We start from the raw sequence: 26,519 nt of genomic DNA, 5'->3' as shown, positions 1-26,519 counted from the left end.
AAACTCTCATATATCGTCTTTGATTTCCTTCTGTAGAAGCTGAATCTTTTTTCTTTTAAGATTTATTTATTTATTTATTCATCTTTATAATTTATTTATTTATGGAAGCTAAAATATAAACCTTACAAAATCCAATTTGAAAATGCTATTTCTTATCCAAGAAAATGAACCTATACCAACTATAAACATTTTTGTCTTTCAAAGACCTTTGAAAAGTATTGTATTTTGAAGTCTTGTGTCTTAATTTTTTCATTGTCAATTGGATATGTGAATATATCTGAAAGTCTTTAAATAATTAGTACTACAAGAGGGGAAGTTTCCATGGCAATTCTTTTTCTGTGACAGCTAGCAGCAAACTGAGCTGTGAAGTCGCAATCAGCAAGCTTGACATTGATGGAACATGTTTCCAAGCTGGCATTACTTGTAAATTGCCCTTGTTAGTGTAATTTGAGTAGCTGCTTGGTAAGAATGGAAGGAAATGTATCTCACAATGAGAAGTTTTATGTAAGCAGTATATACAAGCCAAGCTATTAAGGATCTGGACTGGCTGCCTTAGGTCTCCTTTATTTAAAATTCAATCCCGCCGGGCGGTGGTGGCGCACACCTTTAATCCCAGCACTGGGGAGGCAGAGGCAGGCGGATCTCAGTGAGTTCAAGGCCGGGCTGGACCAACAGCCTCCAAAACAATACAGAGAAACCCTGTCTCGTAAAAACCAAAAAAAAAAAAAAAAAAAAAAAAATTCAATCCCTTATATCAACTTCTTCCTTGATTTTCAGTCTTACAAATTAGTGATTATTAGAAATAGCAACTAATGATGCATCCCCCTGGGGGAATATAAGCGGAGCTTTAACCTGTGATGCAAGCCTGTAATCCCAGCATTTAAGGGGCTAAGGCAGGAAGAATCTGAATTGAAGTCCAACGTATAATATATAGCAAGACCTTGTTTCAGACACCCTATGTACCTGCCAAAAAATAGAATTTTGGAGGCAGACAAACCTGTGTTTGAATCCTCTCATTTACTAGCTGATACCTTGGGACAGTTCTCTAGCTTCTTCAAGCTCAATTTCTTTCTTTTTCTTTTCTTTTTTTTTAAAAATATTTTATTTTATTTTATTATTTATACAATCTTCTACATGCCAGCAGAGGGCACCAGATCTCATTCAAGGTGGTTGTGAGCCACCATGTGGTTGCCGGGAATAGAACTCAGGACCTCTGGAAAAACAGTCAGTGCTCTTAACCGCTGAGCCATCTCTCCAGCCCCTTAAGCTCAATTTCTATGAAAAATTTATATAGTACTGATTGACACAATAACATAAACATATATATTCAATAAATATTAGCATAAAATATCTGAAGTGTTTTACTTGTATATACTTAATATCTTTCTTATAGAAAGCTTCCTATTATATGTGTGGCTTTATAGTAAAGCTGATAGGAGATTGTGATTTTAATTGAATGACTTAAGCTTTTAAAAAAAAGCTAGGTATGGTGGCATACCCCCTTTTAATCCTAGAAGAAGATAAATTACTGAGTTCAAGCCAGCTTGGTCTACATAGTGAATCCCAGTCTGGCAAGAGCTACCTAGTGAGATCCTGTTTCAAAAACTGCCTAACATGTGTGTGTGTGTGTGTGTGTGTACACATATGTTTATATAATTATGTAATATATATGTAATATATTTTATACACACACATGAATTGTCTTAACTTTGAAAGTAATTTATTTACAGTGTACCCTTGTACCTTGTTCATTTATCTAGAACATGCTGATGGTTTATGCCACAAGTTAACAACTGTGTGTCCAACTGTGAAACCCCAGACTCAAGGTCTAGCAAAAGATGCTTGGGAAATCCCTCGAGAATCTTTGCGCCTAGAGGTTAAACTAGGTCAAGGATGCTTTGGTGAAGTGTGGATGGGTAAGAAACATGAAGTTTGTTGTTACTTCATTTTGTTATTGTGGAACCATAAATTAAAATAGTAAAATATGATAAAATAGCTACACTATGTTTTTAGTTATGTAGGATAACTTTTATTGCTTATTGAATTTTGTTCTAAAATCCCTTGAAATACGGATTCAGATACAGAAATACTGAAAGAGTAAAATAAATTATTTTCCTAGGAACATGGAATGGAACCACAAAAGTAGCAATCAAAACACTGAAGCCAGGTACAATGATGCCGGAAGCTTTCCTTCAAGAAGCTCAGATAATGAAAAAATTAAGACATGATAAACTTGTTCCACTTTATGCGGTTGTTTCTGAAGAGCCAATTTATATTGTCACTGAGTTTATGTCAAAAGGTATGTACATATGAATTGTCTTTTACACAGTTCTGTTGCAATTAAACAACTTCATTTCTGTTCTTTCTTAGATAAAAAAAAAACATACAATATATTTTGGTCATATTCTTTCCCAGATACCCACTCAGCCTCCCAATTTTATATGCTTTCTCTTAAAAAATTATGAGAAAAATCCCAAAATTATTAAAAACAAAACATGGAGTTCATTTTGTGTTGGCCATTCCTGAGCATGCAGCCTTCCCTGGGGTGTGGTTGATACACTCATTGTCTCTCAGTTGGGGGGAAAAAAAACCAAACTGATTTTCCCTTTCCCAGCAGCTATCAATTGCAAATAGGTTCTTGGTTAAGAGTTGAACTATGAGCCCACTTGTCCTTCTCTTGAGTTCACATATGCATCAGACCGGTTGTGTCTGGAAAATGCTGTTATTGTGAAATCATCTACCACCTCTGGCTCTTGCATAGATCCCTGAGCCTTGAGGAGAGAGGTGTGACATACTAGGGTATGAGCCCATGTATATCTCAGTGTTTTAAAGTCTCTCACTTTCTACATATTGTCCAGTTGTGATTCTCTCAGAATTTGTTTCTTTCTTTACATCCTTCATGTACTACAAGAAGTTGTTTCTCTGATGAGGCTCAATGGTAACACTTCTTTATGGGTATTGCAGTATGCTGTTAGGAGTCCTTTTATTGCTTTGTTCGTTTAACAGAATAATTATAGATTTTCTATGGAGTTCATGATTTACCTCTCAAGAGGTTCTTAGCCTCATTGTCAGGTATATGTTCCATCTTATGAAGTTCAACCAGAACATGGATGGTTACTCCCATAATATTCGTGCCCCCATTGCACCAGTGAGTATACCTGGCAGGCAGGTTGCTAATGTAGCTCACAGAATTCATTTTTCTCCTTTAAAAATTATATTTATGTATTTTGCATGCATATATGTATGGGTGCCGTGTGTCAAAGGACAGCTTGTAGGAGTCTTCTTAGGTCTTGGGGATTGAACTCAGGAGGTTACTAAATCTTAGCAGCAGGCATCTTTACCCACTGAACGCTCTTGTAGGCCTTCTATTTTTATACATACAGAGTTTTGTCATATAGTACTTTGTAACTTAGGATTTTTCTGTAGGCTTTGAAAAGAGGAGATGTGATTTTTTTTTTTTTAATGGACTAGTGGTTATTCCCAGTTATCCCACAGGATCTTTTTTTTTTTTTTTTTTTTTTTTTTGGTTTTATCGAGACAGGGTTTCTCTGTGGCTTTGGAGGCTGTCCTGGAACTCACTTGGTAGTCCAGGCTGGTCTCGAACTCACAGAGATCCGCCTGCCTCTGCCTCCCGAGTGCTGGGATTAAAGGCGTGCGCCACCAACGCCCAGCTATCCCACAGGATCTTATGAGACTTTAAGGGAAAATTAGACAGACTGAATCTTTTGAAAGTAGGTTTAACTAAAGGAAATGGGATTGCTAGGGTAGTAAAAAAGTAGACAGATTGAATCAAAGTGATAAACTTGTACCCATAGCACTAAGGCACAGATATTACTGGGAATCTTATCTATATCTATCTATCTCTATACACACACACACACACACACACACACACACACACAGAGTTCTTACACACTGGACTTTCAGAAACTGTTCTCCCCTGTCAATTGAAATTTCTCATCCTTCCCAACCCAGGCACAGGTGGGCTCTTATGTAACTGCTAGTTAGAGCCAGGGGCAAAGCCAGGCAAGGTTAATGCTCTTCCCTCTTTATTTCTAGGTCAGTGATGCTTTTGAAGAGGAGCTAGTAAGTGATGAAATGATGCTGATTAGCCTGAATCTACCCATTTTTAATTGGATCTATTTTTAAATTTTTAAGTATGTTTTACTTTGTTTTTATTTTTTGAGACAGGGTTCTCTGTTGAGTCCTGGCTGTCTTGGAACTTACTCTGTAGACCAGGCTGGCTTTGAACACAGAGATCCACTTGCCTCTACTTCCAAAGTGCTGGGATTAAAGGTGTGTACCACCACTGCTCAGCTTATTTTTGAATTAGACTAGATAAGTTACTATTATGTCACTTTCTCTAGTAGTCCACCATGGCTGGTGATGTTTTTCCTGTTACTGGTGATGGAAGAGTCTACACATTCAAATTGGCTACACGAGGGGGAAAAAAATCCCTCTAAAAGTACTAAAACCAATAGCTTATTAATTGATAGCCAAAATATAACTAAAATTCCAAAAGTATATGACTTCTTTGGAAGGTAGTTAGGCTGCAAACAACTCCTGCCTAATGGCATTTAAATGAGTGCAATCAGTGAATAGAAGAGGAAGTTAGAAAAGGACAAGAAAGAAATTTAAATCAAGATATTGATACAATAAAAATTTAAATGGAGGTAAGACTAATGGATTATCCACATAGCTTAATGAATTGGTTTTTTTGTTTGTTTGTTCTTTAAATTGGGAGAAAATGCCAGAATTCTGTGTTATTACATAATTGGGTTAAGATTATTTCTAGGTGAGAGATTTAGAATATAAAATAATAAAAGTCGTTTCTGGTTTTAAAATTAACTCCTTATTTTAATATTCAGTTGCTTAACAGTAGACCCCTGTAATCCATTAAAGCTTATTGCCTCATGTGCTTTATCCTAAACCTATTGTAGCAGACAGATTTTCTTGCTGCTCATGATTTCCATGTTGTGTTTTTTCTTGTTTTACTGACAGCCAAACCCAGGGTATTGTACATTCTAGGAACACACTCTACCACTGAGCCATGTTGACCTCAGAATTTGTTTCTCTTTCTTTACCAGTTCTGCTAATTATACTTTCCTGATCTAGTGTGGAATCCATGGTCAAACCCGGTACTTAATACCATCTCTCTTTTATGTCTTTTAATCTGAAATTCTCGGTTTTTCTTATGAAAATGATTGTTTTTGTTGTCTTGTTTTATAAAAATGTGTCTTGATTTGGGTTTATCTGATGTTGTATGCTTTTAACTCATAGTAGAGAAAACCACCAGACCTCCTTTCCTAACCTTTCACTTTGCTGAGTTCATCATACTTTACTATCCCCTAGTGTCATCTCCTGACCCCAGGAGCTATCCATCAAGCCAGCATGAGCTGCCTGTATGTAATTATAACTACTCCGTGATATTCCAGTCTTGATCAGAAAGTGTGTGTTTGGGTGGGGAGGATCAGGAGAAGTTTTAAAATTTTAGTTTGGGACTCCTCTGGAATATTTGCTAGTTCCAAAGTGCTGAAACATTTTTCTGGTTTGATGATTAGTTTAAGGTACTGAAGAATATTCATTTCCATTTTAATGTTCAAATTTTTCTGGAATATCTTTTTGTCTCTTACAGGGAGTTTGTTAGATTTCCTTAAAGAAGGAGATGGAAAATATTTGAAGCTTCCACAGCTGGTTGATATGGCTGCTCAGGTAGTTGAATATTTATGTATAAATTTTAATCAAAAGCGTGTGTTTAAAATGCAGAAAAACCTTAGCATAATATTAAGATTGGTGCAATGAAATATGGGAATTTTAGAAGAGGAAGGAACATTGGAGATAGTCAGTGTGAGCCTCTTAGTAGCAGAGCTAGTATTAGAATTGCTATAACTCTTCTGGTTAGATACTGCTGCTCTGTATCATATGGTCTTTGACACATATATCCACAAATAAAGTCTGTATTTACGTTTCAGCAGATAAATTTAAGAAAATTAAGATGGGCCGAGTCGTGGAGGTAGAGGCACACGCTTTTAATATCAGCACTCAGGAGATAGATGTTCAAGGCCAATCTGGTCTACACAGTGAGTTCCAGCATAGCCAGGGCTACACAGAGAAACCCTACTCAAAAAGAAAAGAAAAAGAAGATGGATAGGGATTATTACAAATATTAAAACCTGAAAGTATATGCTTAAATGTGCTTATAGTTCAAGACAAGAATTCATATAATATATAGGTAAGAATTAGTTTTTTGCACTTCTGAATTTTTGTTGCAAAGTTTCTATTAAGATAGAGGGTAAGTGCCCGGCAGTGGTGGCGCACGCCTTTAATCCCAAGGAGGCGGATCTCTGTGAGTTCGAGACCAGCCTGGTCTACAAGAGCTAGTTCCAGGACAGGCTCCAAAACCACAGAGAAACCCTGCCTCGAAAAACCAAAAAAAAAAAGATAGAGGGTAAGTATTAAAGGCACCATTTATTGACTTCAGTTTATGAGCTTGGTTCTGTAGCTTTTACTTGTCATTGAAAGTCCACATGTCTACAGCATCTGATAATGTAGACAGACTTCTGAGGAAACAGGCATATGTCAGACCCTGTGTTCAAGGCTTTTAGGCATTTTCTCTTGGAAAAATGGCAGATCGCTTTTATAAAAAACTTAGGTAAATGGCGTGTATAAACCGTGTTGGGTCTCATTAGTTTTCACAGCCCTTCAAAAAATGTAGAAGCCATTTTTTTAAACACTTCTCAAGGCATATGAAAACAGACTGTGGCCACATCTCACAAGCTATAGTTTTTCAGTACCTTAGATTGTATCTGGTGTGGACCATGTGAGTTTTTGTCCAGAGAGTCCAGACTCCATCCTCTAGTGGTGGAGTTCTTCTGACCATTGACAAGAAGACAATAGGACACTGTGCTGATCATAGGTACTGGATATACTCTAGGCATAAAATATTGATCTTCCAAATATGTGATTTTTCCTTTCAGTGTTAGGGATGTAAAGATTAATTTAGCCTTTTTTTTTAATTATAGTTTTTTTATGTTGTCTTCTGAACAGTTTCAGTTACTGTAATTTTTTTTTGAGATACCTAATTTTTTTTTCAACAGTCCCTTTTAATTTAACCAAAAGTGTCTTCTTCCCTTTGCATCATGTATTTTGTATCTTGTTTTGCTTCCTCTCTTAAGATTGCTGATGGTATGGCATATATTGAAAGAATGAACTATATTCATCGAGATCTCCGAGCTGCTAATATTCTTGTAGGAGAAAATCTTGTATGCAAAATAGCAGATTTTGGCTTAGCAAGATTAATTGAAGACAATGAATACACAGCAAGACAAGGTAAAAATAACATACATAGATGCTTATAATCTAATGCCCTATGCTTATCTTACTTAACACTGTTTTGAACACCCAGAACTTTATGGAATACTAATACTTGTAGTGGATAGCCAGGTTCCTACCTACCTGAGCAGTCAGCTCACACATAGTGACCAGGGTAGGGTGTGGATGAGAGAGCCTTTTGTTGTAGGCACAGCTAGACAGAGAGACTGCCTTTTTGCCTAGCATGTAACATGCATGTTCTTGTAGACTTGGCATGAAACCATCTGTAGACTAAGTACTTCTGTGTGAGTGTTTCCCATGTAGCAAAGCAGCTCCATCTATGAGATCTGTTGGAGGTCAACTAGATTTGAGGGGGGGGGGTCAGGAAAATGGCTCAGCCAGTAAAAAAAAAACTCTTAGAATACGAAGCCTGGTGGCCTGTGTTTGACCCCTAGAATCTATGATATAAATTTGAATGTGGTGGTGTGCATCTTTAATCCCAGTACTCCTGTAGGGGGACATGGGAGGTAAAAACAGGATAATCACTCAGAAACTGACAGGCCAACTAACCTGTAGTGGGTAGGTAGTACAGCTGCAAAAATGAGAGACTCTGTCTTGACAAAGTAGAAGAAAGAACCAAGTCCCTAAAATTGTCCTCATCAACCATACCCATGCTGTGGCATGACCAGCCACACACACACCCTTTTTAAAGCTTAAAAACAAAACAAATTTAAAAAATAAGTAACAATAAAAATGAAATACTTCTAGATTCCTTCAGAGGACTCAGAAACATTGATATCATTCATAATTCTATACAATAAATAATACTTTGGCTTTAGAATAGTTAATTCCTACAAAGAAGAGTTTGACAAGATACTTTTGCATTATAAATATAGCAGGTAAAATATCCTTGGTACTCCCTTTAAAGTGTCAGCAGTAAATTTTGTTTATTCTTTGTGTTTGCATGTATGTATGTTTGTGAGTATAGACACACACATGACACAGTAAGCACACAGAGGTCAGAAGACAACCTTGGGTATTACTCTCCTCCCATCTTGAGATTGGATTTCTTGTTTCCCAGGTTTAGCTGTCTACAACATCCTGACATTTTTCTGTTTCCACTTACTCTCTCACTGTAAAAGCACTTGGATTACAGATACTAGTTACATGGGTTCTGGGAATCCAAACTCAAGTCCTCAGGGGCAGCAAGCACTTGACCTAAATGTTTTGTGATTTTTTTTTTTAAACAAAAAACAATGTAAAAACCAAAACAAACAAAAAAAAAACTTGGTGAGTTGTTATTTGAGCTGTTGTCTTAGATTGGAGGTGGTTCCCAATCAACTGTTATCTCTTCCTGCTCCACGGAAACATGAGCTATGTCTAGAAACATTTTTTGTTGTTCCAATTTGGGGACTACTGTTAGCATCTGGTAGAAAGAGGCTAAAATATTACTAAACATGCTGTAACATACAGCCTAATAATCACACACACACACACACAAAATAATTGCCAGTCCCAGAATAGTTAGCATTGCCAAAGTAGAAAACCCATGATTTAACTCTAGTTTTAAAAAGGCTTTTTTTTGGGGGGGGGTTATGAGACAGGGTTTCTCTGTATTGTTTTGGAGGTCCAGCCTGGCCTCGAACTCACAGAGATCTGAGTGCTGAGATTAAAGGCGTGCGCCACCACCGCCTGGCACATTTTTTTTTTTAGTGAGGAAAATTTTAATGAAAGAACTAAAGAAAATCTAAGCAAATAATTAAGAGGCTGTTCAAGTTCATGAAGAAGGAAATACCTTATTATCAAGTCTTAGTAGTATGTTCTACAAATTCAACATAACTCAAAATAAATCCCAGCAATCTCCTTTTTTCAGTTTTAAAAACTTACTCTAAATGTTATAGATAGAGGTAAAAGGCCTAAAGAGATATTTACAATGATGAAGGAAAAAAATTAAGATAAATACCACTTAGCTTTAAATTTTCTAAGAAGCTTTGGTAATCATAGCAGTATAATATTCTTTTATTCTATTTTTTTATTAGTTTATTTTTTACATTCCAATCCCAGTTCCCCCTCCCTTCTCTCCTCCTACTCCCCCCACTGTCCCACACACCCCATCTTTTTGAGGCAGGACCAAGGTACCTCCCCATCCCCCACACCCCTGTGTCTAGACTGTACATGGCATCTCTCCATATAGAATTGGCTCCAGTAAGTCATTTTATACATTAGAATTAGATCTTGGACCCACTGCCAGTGGCCTCATATATTGTTCCAGCTAGACTCCCTTAATACTGTCACCTGTATTACCAGCTAGACTCCCTTAATACTGTCACCTGTATTAAGGGAGTCTAGTTCGGTCTTATGCAGGTTCCCCATTTGTCAGACCAGACTCAGTGATCTCTCACTAGCTTGGGTCAACTGATTCTGTGGGTTTCCCCTATCAAGGTCTTGACTCCTCCGTCACTTTGATTGTACTCCAGGAGCTTAGTTGTGGATTTCTGTATCTGCTTCCATCTGTTTCTGGAAGAGGGGTCTGACTTCTCTGGGGTTGTGGATTGTAGGCTGGGCGTCTTTTGCTTTATGTCTGGTATCCACTTATGAATGAGTACATATTATATTGGTCCTTCTGGGTCTGGTTTGCTTCACTCAGGATGATTTTATGTGTATAGGTGTTTCGCTTGCATGTATGTAAGTGTGCCACATGCATGTAGTACCTGTGGAGGCTGGAAGAGGGTGTCAGATCCACTAGAACTGGAGTGACAGATGGATATTAGCTGCCATGTGGATATTGATGATCAATCCTGGGTCCTCTGGAAGAGCAGCTGATGCTCTTAATTGCTGAGTCATCTCACCAGCCTCTTCACTTCTGTCTCTACCCCTACATATACTTACCTCTAGTCATACATCCCTGTAGTCCTTACTTAGAAAATCCTAACCATTTGTTTAAGGCTAAATTTAGCTGCCACTTTTTAATGAAACCTTGTTACTGTGACAAGTAAAAATTGAACTATTTTTTATAATATCTAAGAACTCTTAGAAACACACATATATATAATCATTTCAAGTATATACAGCACTTATAATTTTACTAGTCAAATTTCATCAAAATTGTGTTGTTTGTATATCCATAGTAATTATGTATATTGAAGTCATACACTAAATATTTGTGTAAATTATCGTGATGTTTTAAAAATGATAACATAAAGGCTGGTGCAGTGACTCACCTGATAAATGTGCTTGTTACTCGAACCTGATGGCCTGAATTTGATTGTTGGAACCCATGTAAAGATGGAAAAGTAGAGATAATTCCACAAAGTTGTCTTCTGACCTCCATACAAGTGCCATGGCACATGTGTACACACACAAATACACAATAAAAGATACAATAGCACAATAGAAAACTTCTGCAAAGATAGTACAAAAGTATAGAAAAGATTATGAGCCAGTAGCCATTAGACCCAGAATAGGTCTTCAAACATGATTGGCTACAGCCACTGGACATTAAGTGAACCTAAAGTTGTAGACTTTAATCATGTAGTGTTTCATGTCTCTAGGTCTAGCGCTTGGAAGTTAGAGGCGGAAGGATCAGGAGTTCATGGTCATTCTCCAATAGATAGCATGTTAGAGACCAGCTGACCCTTTCTCAAAAAAGCCAGACAGAGGGAGAAAGACTCATGCATGAAGTTTTAATCTTTGTCCATCGCATATTTTATACACACATACTAAAAACAGTAACAGATTTAGCTTGATTTAGCAAGTGTTTGTTTTCAGGAGGCTGACACAGGATTGTGAGATTCCTCCCCCTTTTTCTCTTTTTTTTTGAAGACATGGTTTCTGTTTGTAGCCCTGGCTGTATTAGAACTTGCTCTGTAGACCAGGCTGCTCTTGAACTCAGTGAGATTGCCTGCCTCTGCCTCCTGAGTGCTGGGATTAAAAGTGTACACCACCAGGCCCACCTTGCCAGGATTATGAGAATTTAAGACTAGCCTAAGATCAAGATCCCATGTGCCCCCAATTTTCCAATTTTGTAATTCATGTTTTTGTTTTATTAAAATCTCTACTGCTATTTTATTGGATCATGAGCTATTCCCACCAGCAACTTTTTATATGATTAAATATAAGAAAAAGCAGATTTAATTTAAAAATTTAAAGTCATTGCAGTTTTCCATGTATTTTCTGTGTTTGAAGACTTAAACTTATGACAAAATTGGGATATTGACACAGATTAGACTTGTGTACCTTACATTTACACAGATAGGCTTTTTAAAAACATTTAAGATTGCCAATATTTTTTAGGTGCAAAATTTCCAATCAAGTGGACAGCTCCTGAAGCTGCACTGTATGGTCGGTTTACGATAAAGTCAGACGTGTGGTCATTTGGAATTCTACAGACAGAACTGGTAACAAAGGGGAGAGTTCCATATCCAGGTAAGCTTTTATTACTCAAGCTCTTTAGTTATCTCATCATAGGCTTTAATGAGAAGTTCACTCAACAAAATTGGGAGGGAGAGAGAGACTTTATTTCTTCTTTCCTGCCCCTTGTTTTGGCACAGGGTATATATATATATATATATATATGTATATATATATATATATATATACATATATCAGTCCATGAGAGCTGGAATCCTTGAGCAAGCACAGGCAGTGTGCATTCACTTGGGCTTTCATCTCTAAGATAGTTTTCAAAAAACTCTCATATCAGAGGCATATCTTAAATATCCTAAGTTACATCTGCCCCCCCAAGTAATTCTTCTTTTCTAGAAATAAGATATTCTAGACTCAAAAGATTGTTTTGAGAAGCATTGTTTTCTATTTAGTAATAAGAGGAAAAACAAAGTATTTTACTCTTAAAAATTAAGGATAGAGGTTTTTTGGGAGCAAGAAGAAATTTTAGCCTATCAACCTGTTACCTCTCAAACATGTCCACTGAGGTATCCTAACAGTTGAGGAGTGTGAAAGCATAGAAAATCCAGTCTTTGGAAAGAATTACTATAATGATCTTCTCTTATAGACCATTCCTTAATACTTGCAGTGATATATCTAGTGTTGTCACTTTGTGGTCCACATCCCTTCATTATGTGCTGATACTTAGCCATACAAGTTCTCACCCTGTCCAGTAAGAATCCATTCCTGTCTTAATTAATGCTCATCTTTTTTTTATTTACTAAATTTTTTTCATCACATGCACACACATACATGTATGGTTTTTTTGAGACCGGGTTTCTCTGTATAACCCTAGTTGTCCTGGAACTTAACTCTGTAGCTGACCTCTAACTCAGAGATACACCTGTCTCTGCCTCCCAAATGTTGGGATTCAAGGCATGTACCACCACTGGCTGGCTTTTCATACAATATATATGTATGTATATATTGTATACATACATATATATATATATATATATATATTTTTTTTTTTTTTTGGTTTTTACGAGACAGGGTTTCTCTGTATTGTTTTGGAGGCTGTCAGTCTAGCCTGGCCTCGAATTCACAGAGATCCCCCTGCCTCTGCCTCCCGAGTGCTGGGATTAAAGGCATGCGCCACCACTGCCTGGCCATACAATATATTTTTATCATTTTTTCCTGCCCCAAACTTGTCCCAGGTCCTTCCCAACATTCTATCCACCCATCTTTGTTTTTCCACTCTTTCAAAAAAAATTTTTAAAAAACCCACAAAAAATGAAAACAAACAACCAAAAGACCAGTAAGACCAAAAGAAGAGTGCTACACAGGGCCTTTAATTCTAGCACTTGGTAAGCACAGTGGTAGGTGAATCTTAAGTTCAGTGCTAGCCTGGTCTACAGACCTAGTTCTAGGATACACAGAGAATCCCTGTGTTTGAAAAAAAAAAAGAGTAACAAAAATATCACTGAGTTTGTTTTGTGTTGGCCAACTACTTCTAGGCACAGGGTCTGCCTTGGAGTGTGGTTGATATACTAAGTGACATTCAATTAGAGAAAACTGATGTTTCTCTTTGTTTTCAGGTCTTCAATTGAAAATACCTTATTGGTTAGGGGTGGGATGCTCTGTATCCTTTCTCCTTTCAGTGCTGTGACCCCATCCGGCTTGAACCTGTGCAAATCTTGTGTATTAACCGCAGTCTCTGAGTGCATATGTGCATCAGTCCTATTGTATCTGGAAGACACTGTTTCCTTTGAGTCAACTATCACCCCTGGATTTACAATCTTTCTGCTTCCTCTTCCGCATCAGTACCTGAGTCTTAAGGGGGAGGGCTTTGATAAAGACATCCCATGTATATATAACACTGTAGACATTTGTGACACTATTGCACCAGTGTGTCTTGCAGTCAGGTTGCTGTTGTAGGTAGCTGGGTGATACTGATGATCTTTCTCTTCCAATGCATGTAGAGTACATTCCAGCACCATGAATGCTAATCAGTAGGGCTAAAGCTTCTAATTTAGCAACAGCTCAATTTCTCTGTGTTCAATGTCATAAGTAAATATTTTCTTCTACAATAGGACCTTACCATTAGTTTGTAGAGAACAACCAATAGCCTTGGCAGTGGCCTGTGATGTTTGGTGGCAGTGTTTCTACAGGACCCCTTTGGTCAACATCAACATTCCTGGCACTGCTGTTAGTGTTTCTATGGGAGCCCTTTGTTTAACATCAACATTCCTGGCACTGGTGATTTTACTTGGAGGTATAAGATGTCTAGTTTGGATATTGTCTCTGCAAATATTTGGTGACTATTTAGATTGTTTTAATTTTGAAGACCTCAATTCCACATACCTACAGGCACCTGATTTTTGACAAAAAGTACACACTGGAGAAAAGGCAAATAGTACTGGTTGAACTAAATGGCTCCATGTAGAATAATCCAAATAGATCCATATGTATCATCCTGTATAAAACTCCAGATGGATCAAGGACCTCAACAGAAGAGCAGATAACCTGAATCTAATAGAATAGAAAGTATGGAAAATGCTTGAACTCATTGGCACAGGAAAAGACTTCTGACCAGGGCAACAATAGCACAGGCACTAAAAACAACAAATAATAGATGGGATCTTATGAATCTGAAAATAATCAATACACCAAGGACACAATAGTCATCTTAACATATATGTCAGTGGTTCTTCGCATGACTTGAGCACTTTCCGTGTGGGATCTTGTCATTTTCACACTTTCAACCTTAACAATGCCTATAACTGCATTGCTCTCATTACCACAATGTCATGTACACCTTATCTGACTCCATTCTTTTCTTCCCCAGCTTTAGCAATTTCTTGACACCGCCAAGATCTTTAATGTATTAGTACCAACCTTGCCATTCTCACATCCTCTTTCTGAAACCCCTTTATTCTTAAACTTTACAGTCAAGCAGAGTATCATCACTCCATTGGGTTTATTTTATCCATTGTCTTTCTTTTACTTTATTACTACTTAAATCATATTGCTGGATAAAATCTAGTTCTATTTTCTCTATACCAGCAAATATAGCCAGAGTGAAAAAACAGTTATATTAGCCTTAACCCTGTGAAGTTTTAATTATGGTGTACTTTCTGTTTTGACCACAATAGAGAATCTAATATCTACTATGTCACTACAAACAACTACAGAATTAGACAGATACATAATACAGTTGTTTTTGTATTTCACAGCCTCCAAGGAAGAATGCAATCTCTCTCTTTTTTTTTTTTTATGAGACCTTCATTTTTATCATGTTTCTCTCCAACATTTTCTGAGTGGGCATATTGATGAAGTTCAAATGAAGACATCAGGGTTTTTTGTTTGTTTGTTTGTTTGTTTCTGAACAAAGGGGAAAGAAATTCAAGTGCCCCTAAAAGGGAAGGAGCCCCAGTAAAAGCTCTGAAATTCTACATTATAAAGTCCCTTTCTAGTAGGTCCTCCTAACCTTCACCTACACAGGGAAAGGCTGTGGGAGGGACATCTAACAGTAAACAGGCACTCAAAGTCTGAAAGTTGAGCTAAGCTGAGCTGAACTAAAAGCACAGAGTGCTAGAGGGTTCCTGCATAGCCAAAATGAACAGATATTTGGGAACATTTTAGGCTTTTTGTTGAGACCCTAAAAAGCAATGTGTCACCACTCTAGAGGCAGTGGGACCTGGGGTAATGGGACCAATAAATGAGGTAGACTAAAGTCTCATACCAACTTTATTCAGCACTGCAGCCAATTTGTACTCTGAGAGTTAAGAAAAGTCACATGAGTAAAGTTCTCATGAGTGCAAGCTGTATAAAACTTCCATAGAGGCATATAAAGCAAAGTTTAAACAGCAGCAAGCAATAATGAGTTTTCTGAAGTGAATTCACTACACCTGGGAGGAGCACCCCCAGGAGGAGCACAAAAACATATTCAAAGAATAATTTTCTGTTTTTGAAGAAATTGAGATCACAAGACTCTTGTCTTGTTTTCATGGAGAGTTCTCACAAGCACTCAGAATTCTCCTCACATAACTCCATTCCTGGACTGTGTTGCAACAGCAGTGCTCTAGTAGAAAAGTTAAAACTAAAGAAAACCTAAAGCCAGGTCTTGCCAAGTAATAACCAGGTGATTTGACAGTAAATTTACTGTTAAAATAAAACCTAATGTCTTGAAGAAAAATAAATAATCCATAGTATGTGATTCAGAATGTCAACATAAAATAGATCTGTTGGTGTAAAATTTTGTATTCTGTGAAGGAAAAACAAAGCCACAGTTATTTAGTGCAGTGGTTCTCAACCTTCCTAGTGCTGTGACTTTTTAATACAGTACCTGATGTTGTGGTGACCTCTAACCATAAAATTATTTTGTTCCTACTTCATAACTAATTTTGCTACTGTTATGAATTGTAATATAACTATCTGATATGACTCCTATGAAAGGGTGATTCAACCCCCAAAAGGGTCGCAACCCACAGGTTGAGAACTGTTGATTTGTATGGGGAAAGTTATTATTCTATTACTGTGAAGAGATAGCATGTCCAAGGCAACTCTTAGAAAAGTAAACACTTAAGTGTGGACTTGCTTACAGTTTTAGAGGGTTAGTCATCATAACAAGAAGCAGACAGGCCTGGTGCAGGAAGGAGCAGTAGCTGAGAGCTTTACATCTGATCCCCAGGCATCAGGCAGAGAGAGAGATATTAAACCTGGCATTGGCTTTTGAAATCTGAAAGCCCATTCCTAGCGACACACATTGTCCAACAAGACCACACCTCCTAATCCTTTTTAAACTATTCAATTAGCTGGTGACAAACATTCGGATATTTTAGCCTGTGGTAGCCATTCTCATTCAAACTGCCACAAGTCAGGTATTGTGGTACATTTTTTAATCTCAACACTTGAGAGGCAGAAACAGGTGGATCTTTGTGAGTTCCAGGCCAGCAGAGTACATATTAAGTCCATGTCTCCAAAATATAAACAAATAGATGATTGATTCAAGAATTGAAAATTATTAGGCCCTATAGAGAACCCCTATCATAAACTTATTAAAATTTGTGTTTGTGGGGGGGGGGGTCCTGGTGTGTGTATGTGTATGAGGTATGAGTGCATGGTGTATTTAGGGGGTATATTTGCATGGTGTGTGTGTGTGTGTGTGTGTGTGTGTGTGTGTGTGTGTGTGTGTGTGTGTGTGTGTGTGTTGTCTGAGGCAGGATATCTCAAGCTTTCTTTAATCTTACTATTTAAAGTATAGCCAGACTGGCCTCAAACTTGAAATGATCTTCCTGTCTCAGCCTCCAAACTGCTGGTACTATAGGTATATATGACCAAAGTTAACAGTACTTAAAATGAAAGAAGTGATTAGCAAAATGACAAGGAAGACTAGAGAATTTCAATAGAATTGGAATCTATAAAGAAAATAATCAAAGCTGGATGTGGTGGTGCACACCTGTAATCCCAGCAATCTGGAGGCTGAAGCAGAAGGATCACAGATTCAAGGCCACACTGAGCTGCTTAGCAAGCCCCTGTTTCTTTTTTTTTTTTTTCCAATATTTTATTTAAATTGGAAACATGCTTGCTTCACATGTCAATCCCAGCTCCCTCTCCCACCCCTCCTCCCTTGCCTCTCCACTAGCTCCCCCAGGGAGAGATCTCCAGAGTCTGTCATTTCATCCAGGGCAGCACCTAGGCCCTCCCCCATGTGTTAGGCCAAGAGAGCATCCCTCCATGTGGAATAGACTCCCAAAGTTCATTGGTACTTCTGGATCAGCCCCCTGCTGGTCTCTCAGCTGTCAGTCTGGAGTCCAAGAGCTCCCCCTTGTCAGGCCAGCTGTCTTTGTGGGTTTCACCAGCATGGTCTTAACCCTTTTGCTCATCACTCTTCCCTCTCTGTCACTGGGTTCCAGGAGTTCAGTGTTTAACTGTGGGTATCCGCCTCTGCTTCCATCAGTCACTGGTTGAGGGTTCTAGGATGGCATATAAGGTAGTCCTCAATCTCATTATCAGGGGCTATTAAGGTAGTCTCTCCACTATTGCTGAGTTTGCCAGTTGGTGTCATCCTTGTAGATCTCTGGAAATCTCACTAGTGTCAGCTCTCTCCTCAAACCTATAATGACTCCCTCTATTATGGTATCTCTCATCCTGCTCTCCTTTATTCTTCCCCCGACTCAACCTTCCTGCTCCCCCTATGTCTTCCTCTCCCCCCCTTCCCTCTCTACTCCCCTCATGCTCCCAATCTGCTCAGGAGATCTTACCTTATTCTCCTTCTCTGAGGTATCATGCATATCTCTCCTGGGAACCTCCCTGTTTCCCAGACTCACTGGCAATGGAATTGTAGGGTGGCACTCCCCTGATCCATGTCTGAAATCCATATATGAGTGAGTACCTCACTCAGGATGGTTTCTTCTAGTGCTATCTATTTGCCTCCACATTTCAAAAATTCCATTGTTTTTTTCCACTGAGTAGTACATTGTGTAAATATTACCACATTTTCTCTATCCACTCTTCAGTTGTGGGGCAACTAGGTTGCTTCCAGGATCTGGCTATTACAAATAATGCTGCTATGAACATAGTGGAACAGACATCCTTGTATGAATGGGCATCTTTTGAGTATATGCCTAAGAGTGGAATTGCTGAGTCTTGTGGTAGACTGATTTCCGTTTTCCTGAGGAATCTCCATACTGATTTCCAAAGTGGCTGTAGAAGTTTGCACTCCCACCAGCAATGGAGGAGTGTTCTCTTTCTCCACATCCACTCCAGAATAAGCTGTCATTGGTGTTTTTTATTTTAGCCATTCTGACAGGAGTAAGATGATATCTCAGAGTTGTTTTGATTTGCATTTCCCTAATGGCTAAGGATGTTGAGCACTTTCTTAAGTGTCTCTCAGTCATTTTAGACTCCTTTATTGAGAAATTTCTATTTAGTTCTGTACCCCACTTTTTAATTGAATCCTTTATTGTTTTGGAGATTTGCTTCTTGAGTTCTTTGTAAATTTTGAAAATCAGCCCTGTGTCAGATGTGGAGTTAGTGAATATCTTTTCCCATTCTGTGGGCTGCCTTTTTGTCTTGTTGACTGTGTCTTTTGCCTTACAGAAGCTTCTCAGTTTCAGGAGGTCCTATGTTCAGGAAGTGGTCTCCTGTACCAATTCATTGAAGGGTACCTCACCTTCTCTTCTAAGAGTTTCAGTGTGGCTGGATTTATGTTGAGGTCTTGGATCCATTTGGACTTAAATTTTGTGCATGGCGATAGACATGGATCTATCTGAAGTCGTCTACATGCCAATATCCAGTTATGACAGCACCATTTGGAGTGTTCATATCGATTCCATTGGTCTACCTGTCTATTTTTGTGCCAATACCAAGCTGTTTTCAGGACTATAGCTCTATAACGGAGCTTGAAGTCAGGGATGGTGATGCCTCCCGACGTTGCTTTGTTGAACAGGGTTGTCTTGGCTATCTTGGGTCTTTTGTTTTTCCATATAAAGTTGAAAATTGTTCTTTCAAGGTCTGTGAAGAATTGTGCTGAAATTTTGATGGGGATTGCATTGAGTCTGTAGATTGCTTTTGGCAGGATTCCCATTTTTACTACATTGATCCTACCTATCCAAGAGCATGGGTAATCTTTCCGTTTTCTGGTGTCTTCTTTAATTTCTTTCTTTAAAGACTCAAACTTCTTGTGATACAGGTCTTTCACTTGTTTGGTTAGCATTACCCCAAGGCATTTTATGTTATTTGTGGCAATTGTAAAGGGTGATGTTTCTCTGATTTCTTTCTCAGCCCTTTTTTATCGTCCGTATATAGTAGAAGCCCCTGTTTCTAATAAGTAAATATCATATAAGAACTGTAAAACAGTATGTAAAATTAACACATTATATGGCTGTGGAAGACAAAATTAGTAGATTCATAGGTTCATTATTAGATGACTTCTCAATGCAATGTATAGATTAAATACCTGGGGGTAGGGATGGACAATGTCTGAACTAAGTGGAACATAGTGAAATGATCTAGTTTCTCTGTACCTGGAAACCTAGGAGATGGGAAAGTGGAATACTAACAATTATTACTAGAAAAGGAATAGCCAGAAGTCTTTCTTAAAAATAAATAGTTTTGGTTAACTCAGTGAACTTGAAGCAGGATAAAGGAAATTCAATGTACTTCAATCAGGTACAGCATTACCAGATTATCAAAGTCAATAGCCATTGGCAGTTGGTATATACTTGCCTTTCCCTCACAGCATATGGAAGCTAGAAACGTGAAATATCTTTAATATGTTTATATTTATTTATTTATATGTATGTGTACAGACATATTTAGAAAGATCAGAGGACAACCTGTATGAGTTAGCTCTCTGCTATTTAGATTCTGGTGTTCCAACATAGGCATATATATAGGCAAAACCACCCATACACTTAAAAATAAATCTTTAAAAAGTAAAATAAAGCCAGGCAGTGGTGGTGCATGCCTTTGATCCCAGCACTTGGAAGGAAGATGCAGGCAGAACTGAGTTTGAGGCCAGCCTGATCTACAGCCAGGACAGCCAAGGCTAACCCTAACCCTGTCTTTGAGAAAAATATGAGAGTCTTTAATATAAGATAACAAAAGTCAGCAGTGTTCGTTGTTATGTATGATGGCTCTTCATGTAAGAACACTTGCTACCCTTGCAGTGGACTCCAGTTCTCTTCCCAGCATATACATGGTGGGACAACCATCTGTAAATCTAGGAGAAACCCTGTCTTGGAAAAAAAAAAAAGATAAATTATAAATTCCATCATAGTAACACAAAGGTCACAGGGTATAAAATAGTAGTAGGTAGACAGTTCTGAGTTTCTGTTAATATTTAGAGATTATAAAAAATACTCATTTAAAGTAAAATATTAGCCCCAGAGAAGTATATTGCAATTCGAGTAGAGTGTAGCTCAGCAGTAGAAGATTGAGTGGAGTGTAGAGTGCTCAGTTAGCATGGGTTTGATCCCTAGCACAAAAACAAAATCCACTAAAATGCAAGGATAAATAAACAGTGCTTGCATAATCAAAATATAAAGAGGACAGAAGAATAGATGGAACAAACAGCAAGTAAATGGTATGACAAACCTGGCAGTGGCAAATACCTTTAATCCCAGCACTCAGGAGGCAGAGGCAGGTAGACCTCTCTCTACGTTTGAGGCCGGCCCCAATGACCTTATTTTTAGATGTACTATAAATGTGGTAAGACAATACTAGTATTTTACAACAATTTTCTCCAGTACTTTAAAGACATAATTTTGGGTAAGGTGGGGTTTAATGGATAAAGGTGCTTTGCTTACCAGACTTGGTGACTTGAGTTGGAACACCAGTGAGTTCTATGATAGTCAAGACTACACAGAGAAACCAGGTATGATAGTTAAACTTACGCCTTTAAATTACATTGTGTAAGTGCACTAAACACTCCAGTTAAAAGACAAAAACCAGATCTTGCATAGTCCCCATTATTCCTCATATTCCTTTTGATTCCTCTGGATCAAGGGCTCTTTTTTTTTTCTTGGCTAGAAACTAACAAACCCTAGAAATCCTTCTGTATCTACCTCACCCCCATTTCTGCCCTTGGAACTGACAGTACAGGCATGCATTGACTATCCAGCTGTAGACTTCAAGGCAAAAATATTACTAGAGACAAATGATCATTGAATAATGACAAAAGTGTCAGTTGAACAGGGAAACATAAAGATCCAAAAATGTTTAACAAATTAAGTATCTATATATATACAGTACATAAACATTCAACTAAACACAGAATATAAATGATTTGTAGATTTTGTTTTAATTTTAGCAGGAAAGTGCTAGGGAGTGGACTTAGGGCTATGAGTGCTAAGCCAGCACTCACCACTGAGCTACCTCTCCAGCCCCCAGATTTCCAGGCTTCAAAACAAGAAAGGATTATATGTTGCTCATCTTTGATTACTGAAGATGATTAAATGTAGCACCAGCAGTTTCTATTTTTTACTACTGTTTGAGCAAAATAACCTCAACAGATGTAAGCAATAATGAAATACTTCATTGACAGAGTGTAAAGCCATTGCTATCTGTTCTAAGTATTAAGTGTTAAGAGCCTTTTATCTTTTTAATAAAGAGCAGGTATGAAAGAATTGACTTCCTGTCATACTCCAGAGTTATGTCTTACTCAGAATCTTAGAAGTGCTTCTGTAGGAAATGGTAGATTAAATGGAAGCCATTTCTGCCATGCATTGCTTTTAAATCTGTTGGCATAAAAACTGTCAATAGTTGTGATTATCAGGAAAATCTGAAGGATCAAAAAAGAGTTGTTAGGAATTAGTACTAAAGTGGTAGAGCATGTGTTTAGTATACATAAGGCCCTGGGTTCAGAAACTGGAGAGATAGTGCACTGCTGTGGTAGAGAAATGGAGCTTGGATCCCAGATCCCACATCATGCAAGACACAACTGCCTGTAACTTCAGCTCCAGGAGTTCCAATGCACCCTTCTGTATCCTGCAAGTTCTTGTTCTCTCCCTCTCTTCTTCTTTCCCTTCCTTTCTGTTCTTTACTCCTCTAATATACACACACACACACACACACACACACACACACACACACACACACACACTTAGAAATACAACAAATCTTTAAAAAGAAAAGGGTCCTGGGTTCTATCTCTGGCACACACTCAAAAAAGGGGGAAGTAATTGGTACCTAAAGTTGGTTTTGTAGATTCAGGCTTATTTAGATTAATTAACATTAGTCTATTAAGAAGTACAAAAATTCATAGGCATATATGATCAATAACAAAAGGTCTCCAGTTACAGTAAGGCCCTCATTGAATTAAATATTAATTTAATTCAATTAAATATTTGGTTCTTTCTGCATGTGTCTCACAATTTCTGTCTCGAAAAACCAAAGGGGGGGGCAAAGAGAGATGAATGCTAGAGTTCAGTTCTTTCTCCTTTATATTCAGTCCAAGACCCCAGCTCATGGAATGATGCCACACATAGTTGAATTGGTCTTCCCACCTTAAAGAACCTAGCCTAGATAATCCTTCATAGGTCTGCCTATAGGCTATCTTAATTTAGAAAATTCTTCACAGCCATGCCCAGAACTTTTCTCCTAAGTGGTTCTACCATCACAATGAGGTAGTGTTGAGAAGAGAAATTTAGGAAAAGTACACTTGCTAGCTTTGGACAGTGCATAGTAAGTCATCAATCATGGGAAGGAACTTACAAAAGAATAAAAAAATGAACTGTGTAGTAAGACAAATCCAAATAGGTGATAATAGACAAGGAAACTCAGGGTAGTGATTTGAAATAGTTATGTAGTTAGTATATACAAAAATAAAACTAGAATTCTCTCCTAATTCCTCATTAGCTCAAGTTGGAGTTATTAAATGGTAATAGAAAAATGCCGGTTCACGCTAAATTCTCAGTCACATTTATTTGGTGTTTGAAAATACTGTGTTACAGGTAAAAATTTAAGTATAGATTATCACTTCTCAGCTTTTCTTTATATAAATTGGCATTTAAATTTTATTCTATTCTCTATTGAAAATGTCTTTTCACTAGATAAACTTGGCATATCTTCATTTAGTGACTAGGATATTTACTCTGTTTTACTATTTGTGTCTAGGATCATTATTTTTAATGTTTGAATCTTGACATTAGGTATGGTAAATCGTGAAGTGCTGGAACAAGTAGAGCGAGGGTACAGGATGCCTTGCCCTCAGGGCTGTCCAGAATCCCTCCATGACTTAATGAATCTCTGTTGGAAGAAGGACCCTGATGAGAGACCAACATTTGAATATATTCAGTCTTTCTTGGAAGACTACTTCACTGCTACAGAACCACAGTATCAACCAGGAGAAAATTTATAATTCAAGTAGCCTGTGTGCACATATCTGCCAAAACATAAAGACCTCGTGTGAGTTGCTCATGCACAGGAATGAGAAGATACTCTTCACTCTGCATGTTTCTTATGGTAAACTGGAATTCCAGATACAGTTGCACAAAACCACTTTTTTCCCCAAGTGTTAAACTCTAACGTACCAATGATACATCTTACAATTTCAGGGTCCAAAGAAAGTTGAGCTAAGATATTGTAATTGTGTGGGTGATAGCATGGTAAGAAAGAGCAACAAGACTACTTACTGTTTACTAGTCACTTCCTTTTCTTCCCAAAACTCAGAATGGCTAAGGGAAAACTATTTATTGATATGGACAAAACTTGGGCTGTTATACCACAGTAAAATCTAAAATCAAAGAACTTCATGGGACCAAATAATTCCATTGCAGTTTTTTTTTTTTTTGCCTCAAAAGTTAGTTTTTAGTTTTTCTATTTACAGTTGGTGTGTAGTCTTAACACAGGCCTTCTTTTGTGTGGAATGGGCCAAGTCTTCCAAAACCAAAAAAAAAAGGATAATAAACATCATCAAAAACTTGATTAGATGTTAGACCACAGCCATGGAATTTGGAAGCTTAATACACTATTTTCATACTTTAAATAGAACTGGAAAGTAGAAAAACATTTTTTTTTCTTTAGTCATTTCTTGAATTGTTCAACTTAGAATAATGAAGGTAACCAGAAAGCAAGTTAATCTTCTTTAAGGTTGTATTCATGTTTTTAAGGCAATGTACAATTGAAATTATGCTATCCTGCCCAAGGTAAAATCTTTAAAAATTTTCATAGCATGGAAAAAAACCAGCCTTTAAGCAGTCCATTAAAAAAAAAAAATAGATGGAGTACTGTGAGGTGTTGCTTAGTATGTTTTTATGGTGATGGCCTCCACAAATAGAAAACATCACTAGATCAGGGACTTGAATGCACTTTGCTTGTATTGAGTATAGAATAGGAGAGAGGAAAATGTATTTAAATAAGTATGAGAAGAAAATGTGAAAGTTTTACAGGTATTGGAATGAGATGGAATGTTTAATGGTGGTGTTGTGGAGTGATGACATGGCTTTGCTGACACTCAGAGCTCCTCATTAGCTGTTTCTTAGGCTTTAAAAGTTATAAAGTATGACTGTAAAACTAATTCTTCTTAACATGTACACTAAATAAGTTTTACATCCTCAAAATAGTGAAGATAAGGCTTAACACTAATCTCAGTGGCCCAGATTTATACAGAACCTTTTTAGAACTCCAATTTTCAAATCTCCGAAATTGCACTTACATTTCAAATATAGTTGGTAGTTATCATATTTTTCTTTCATAACATGATTATTTTGAAGAAGAATATTTACTCTGAGTTAACAATAATTTAAAGGGGGAAATTTTTGCCCATTTAAAGTGCAGAAGTAAAACATTCAAAATGAGTTTTTCTAACTCAGAAATTATGAAATATTAATTTGAATTGAGTAATGTTAATGATTTAAGGGTCTAGCAATGGAAAAACTGAGTCTGCTAAATAAAATAAAAGTCTAATATTTATGTTTTTAAATGTTGCATTTTACAATTACACTTTAAAGCATTGTATCACATTCTCTTATTTTCAGCATGTAGTTTTAAACTACCATCATTTAATCACTAAATTTAAAGATCTGTGCCATGGTAAATTATGTTCAGATTTAAACCTCTTTAAATGTGACAAGTGAACTTCATGCAAATTGGCAAAAGTTCTGGTACTAAAAGTTGTATTTGTTTCTTCTTACTTAACCTATTCAGTACTGAATACTCTGCAAGGGGTCTCTTGAGAAGAGTGTCATCCTTATTTGCCCTGATGCCTACAGTTCGTGACATGAGTGTTTTAAAGGGCTTCATGTGAACTATGGTATTGTAGTTTTCGTAAGCATTCTTTAAAGGGTAATAAAATTGTGTTTATCTACTAATTCTGATCAGAAAAATAAGGCAAGAAAAGCTGATGGCATTCTTTAGATTTTAAATGAACTGAATGGAGCAGTTCTTATAATAACACTTGTATAGTAAGGATACAACACTAACTTAATGTGTATTCAGTTTAAATTGTTATGTATTTTTAAATTGTCAAGAAAAAGAAACAGTTTTGTACATTGAAGATTTTTTTTCAACAGTTTCATCTTTATTGTCTTAACTTGGAACTTTTAACCCTTACCAAAAAGGAAAAGTAGGCAAAAGCAGCCTTCTAGCACAAACTTTTTTACAGAAACAATGGTAACCTAAAGCTTAATATTTTTATAAAATGTTGTAATATTGTTTTGTGGATAATTAAAATAAAAATCTTTGTTGAATGCATCTACTTATCTTTTCAGTTGCTCTTTACATTTCCCTGTTAACTTTGTAACTATTGATGATTCTGAATTTATTCTTCCATTGGAAAAAATGTTCAGTTAGAAATTGTAAGTCCTGAACAGAGTTAAAAATCCATTCTTTCTTTCTTAGGCTTAGAACACTATTGAATTTATTTCACATGATTAACATCCTGTGTTTAGTAAATGACATTTTTTAAAATTGTATCAGCAAATACAGCCAATGTATCATATAGAAAACCTGGTTGATTTAAGGGAATCTATCTAAAGACGATATGAAGGGTATAAAGTAGGATAGTCACTTTGGGTAATAAGAAACTTACTTTCCTAAAGTTGCACAAACAGCTATGTGTTCTATGAACCTCTTTTCCCAGGTTTAATGAAAATAAAAATGTAAATTCCTAGTCAAAAGCTTTTGTGATTTTCAGTACTATGAGTGTGTTAATTGCTTTTTGCTACTACTTCATGTTAAATTGTTGACCCTTTTCATGATTTCCAAAAAAAGTCCCAAATAACAGTCAACACAATGCTTTCTTCAATTCATTATTCATGTAGTATATTAACAATCTCCTAGAATGTTTTTCCAACTGGACATGGTGTACATGCTTCTAA

At 37.0% G+C, this 26,519-nt stretch overlaps 1 protein-coding gene across 2 annotated transcripts in view; it reads left to right on the top strand.

Annotated features, from left to right (window-relative positions):
• The window catches only part of Yes1 (YES proto-oncogene 1, Src family tyrosine kinase), a 62,466-nt gene extending 36,148 nt beyond the window's left edge, over nt 1-26,318 (top strand). For both annotated transcript variants that reach the window (XM_005077054.4, XM_013118378.3), the window contains exons 7-12: nt 1,761-1,916; nt 2,120-2,299; nt 5,636-5,712; nt 7,176-7,329; nt 11,605-11,736; nt 23,352-26,318. In XM_005077054.4, coding sequence (XP_005077111.1) covers nt 1,761-1,916; nt 2,120-2,299; nt 5,636-5,712; nt 7,176-7,329; nt 11,605-11,736; nt 23,352-23,560 — 908 coding nt within the window. In that variant the 3' untranslated portion in view covers nt 23,561-26,318. The remainder of the gene's footprint in view (nt 1-1,760; nt 1,917-2,119; nt 2,300-5,635; nt 5,713-7,175; nt 7,330-11,604; nt 11,737-23,351) is intronic.
• Nucleotides 26,319-26,519: the final 201 nt, after the last annotated feature.

Source organism: Mesocricetus auratus, unplaced genomic scaffold (genome assembly GCF_017639785.1).
Source record: "Mesocricetus auratus isolate SY011 unplaced genomic scaffold, BCM_Maur_2.0 Super-Scaffold_100010, whole genome shotgun sequence".
Lineage (NCBI taxonomy): Eukaryota > Metazoa > Chordata > Mammalia > Rodentia > Cricetidae > Mesocricetus > Mesocricetus auratus.
The sequence above is the reverse complement of the archived record's forward strand: the minus strand, read 5'-3'. Positions and strand labels throughout refer to the sequence as shown.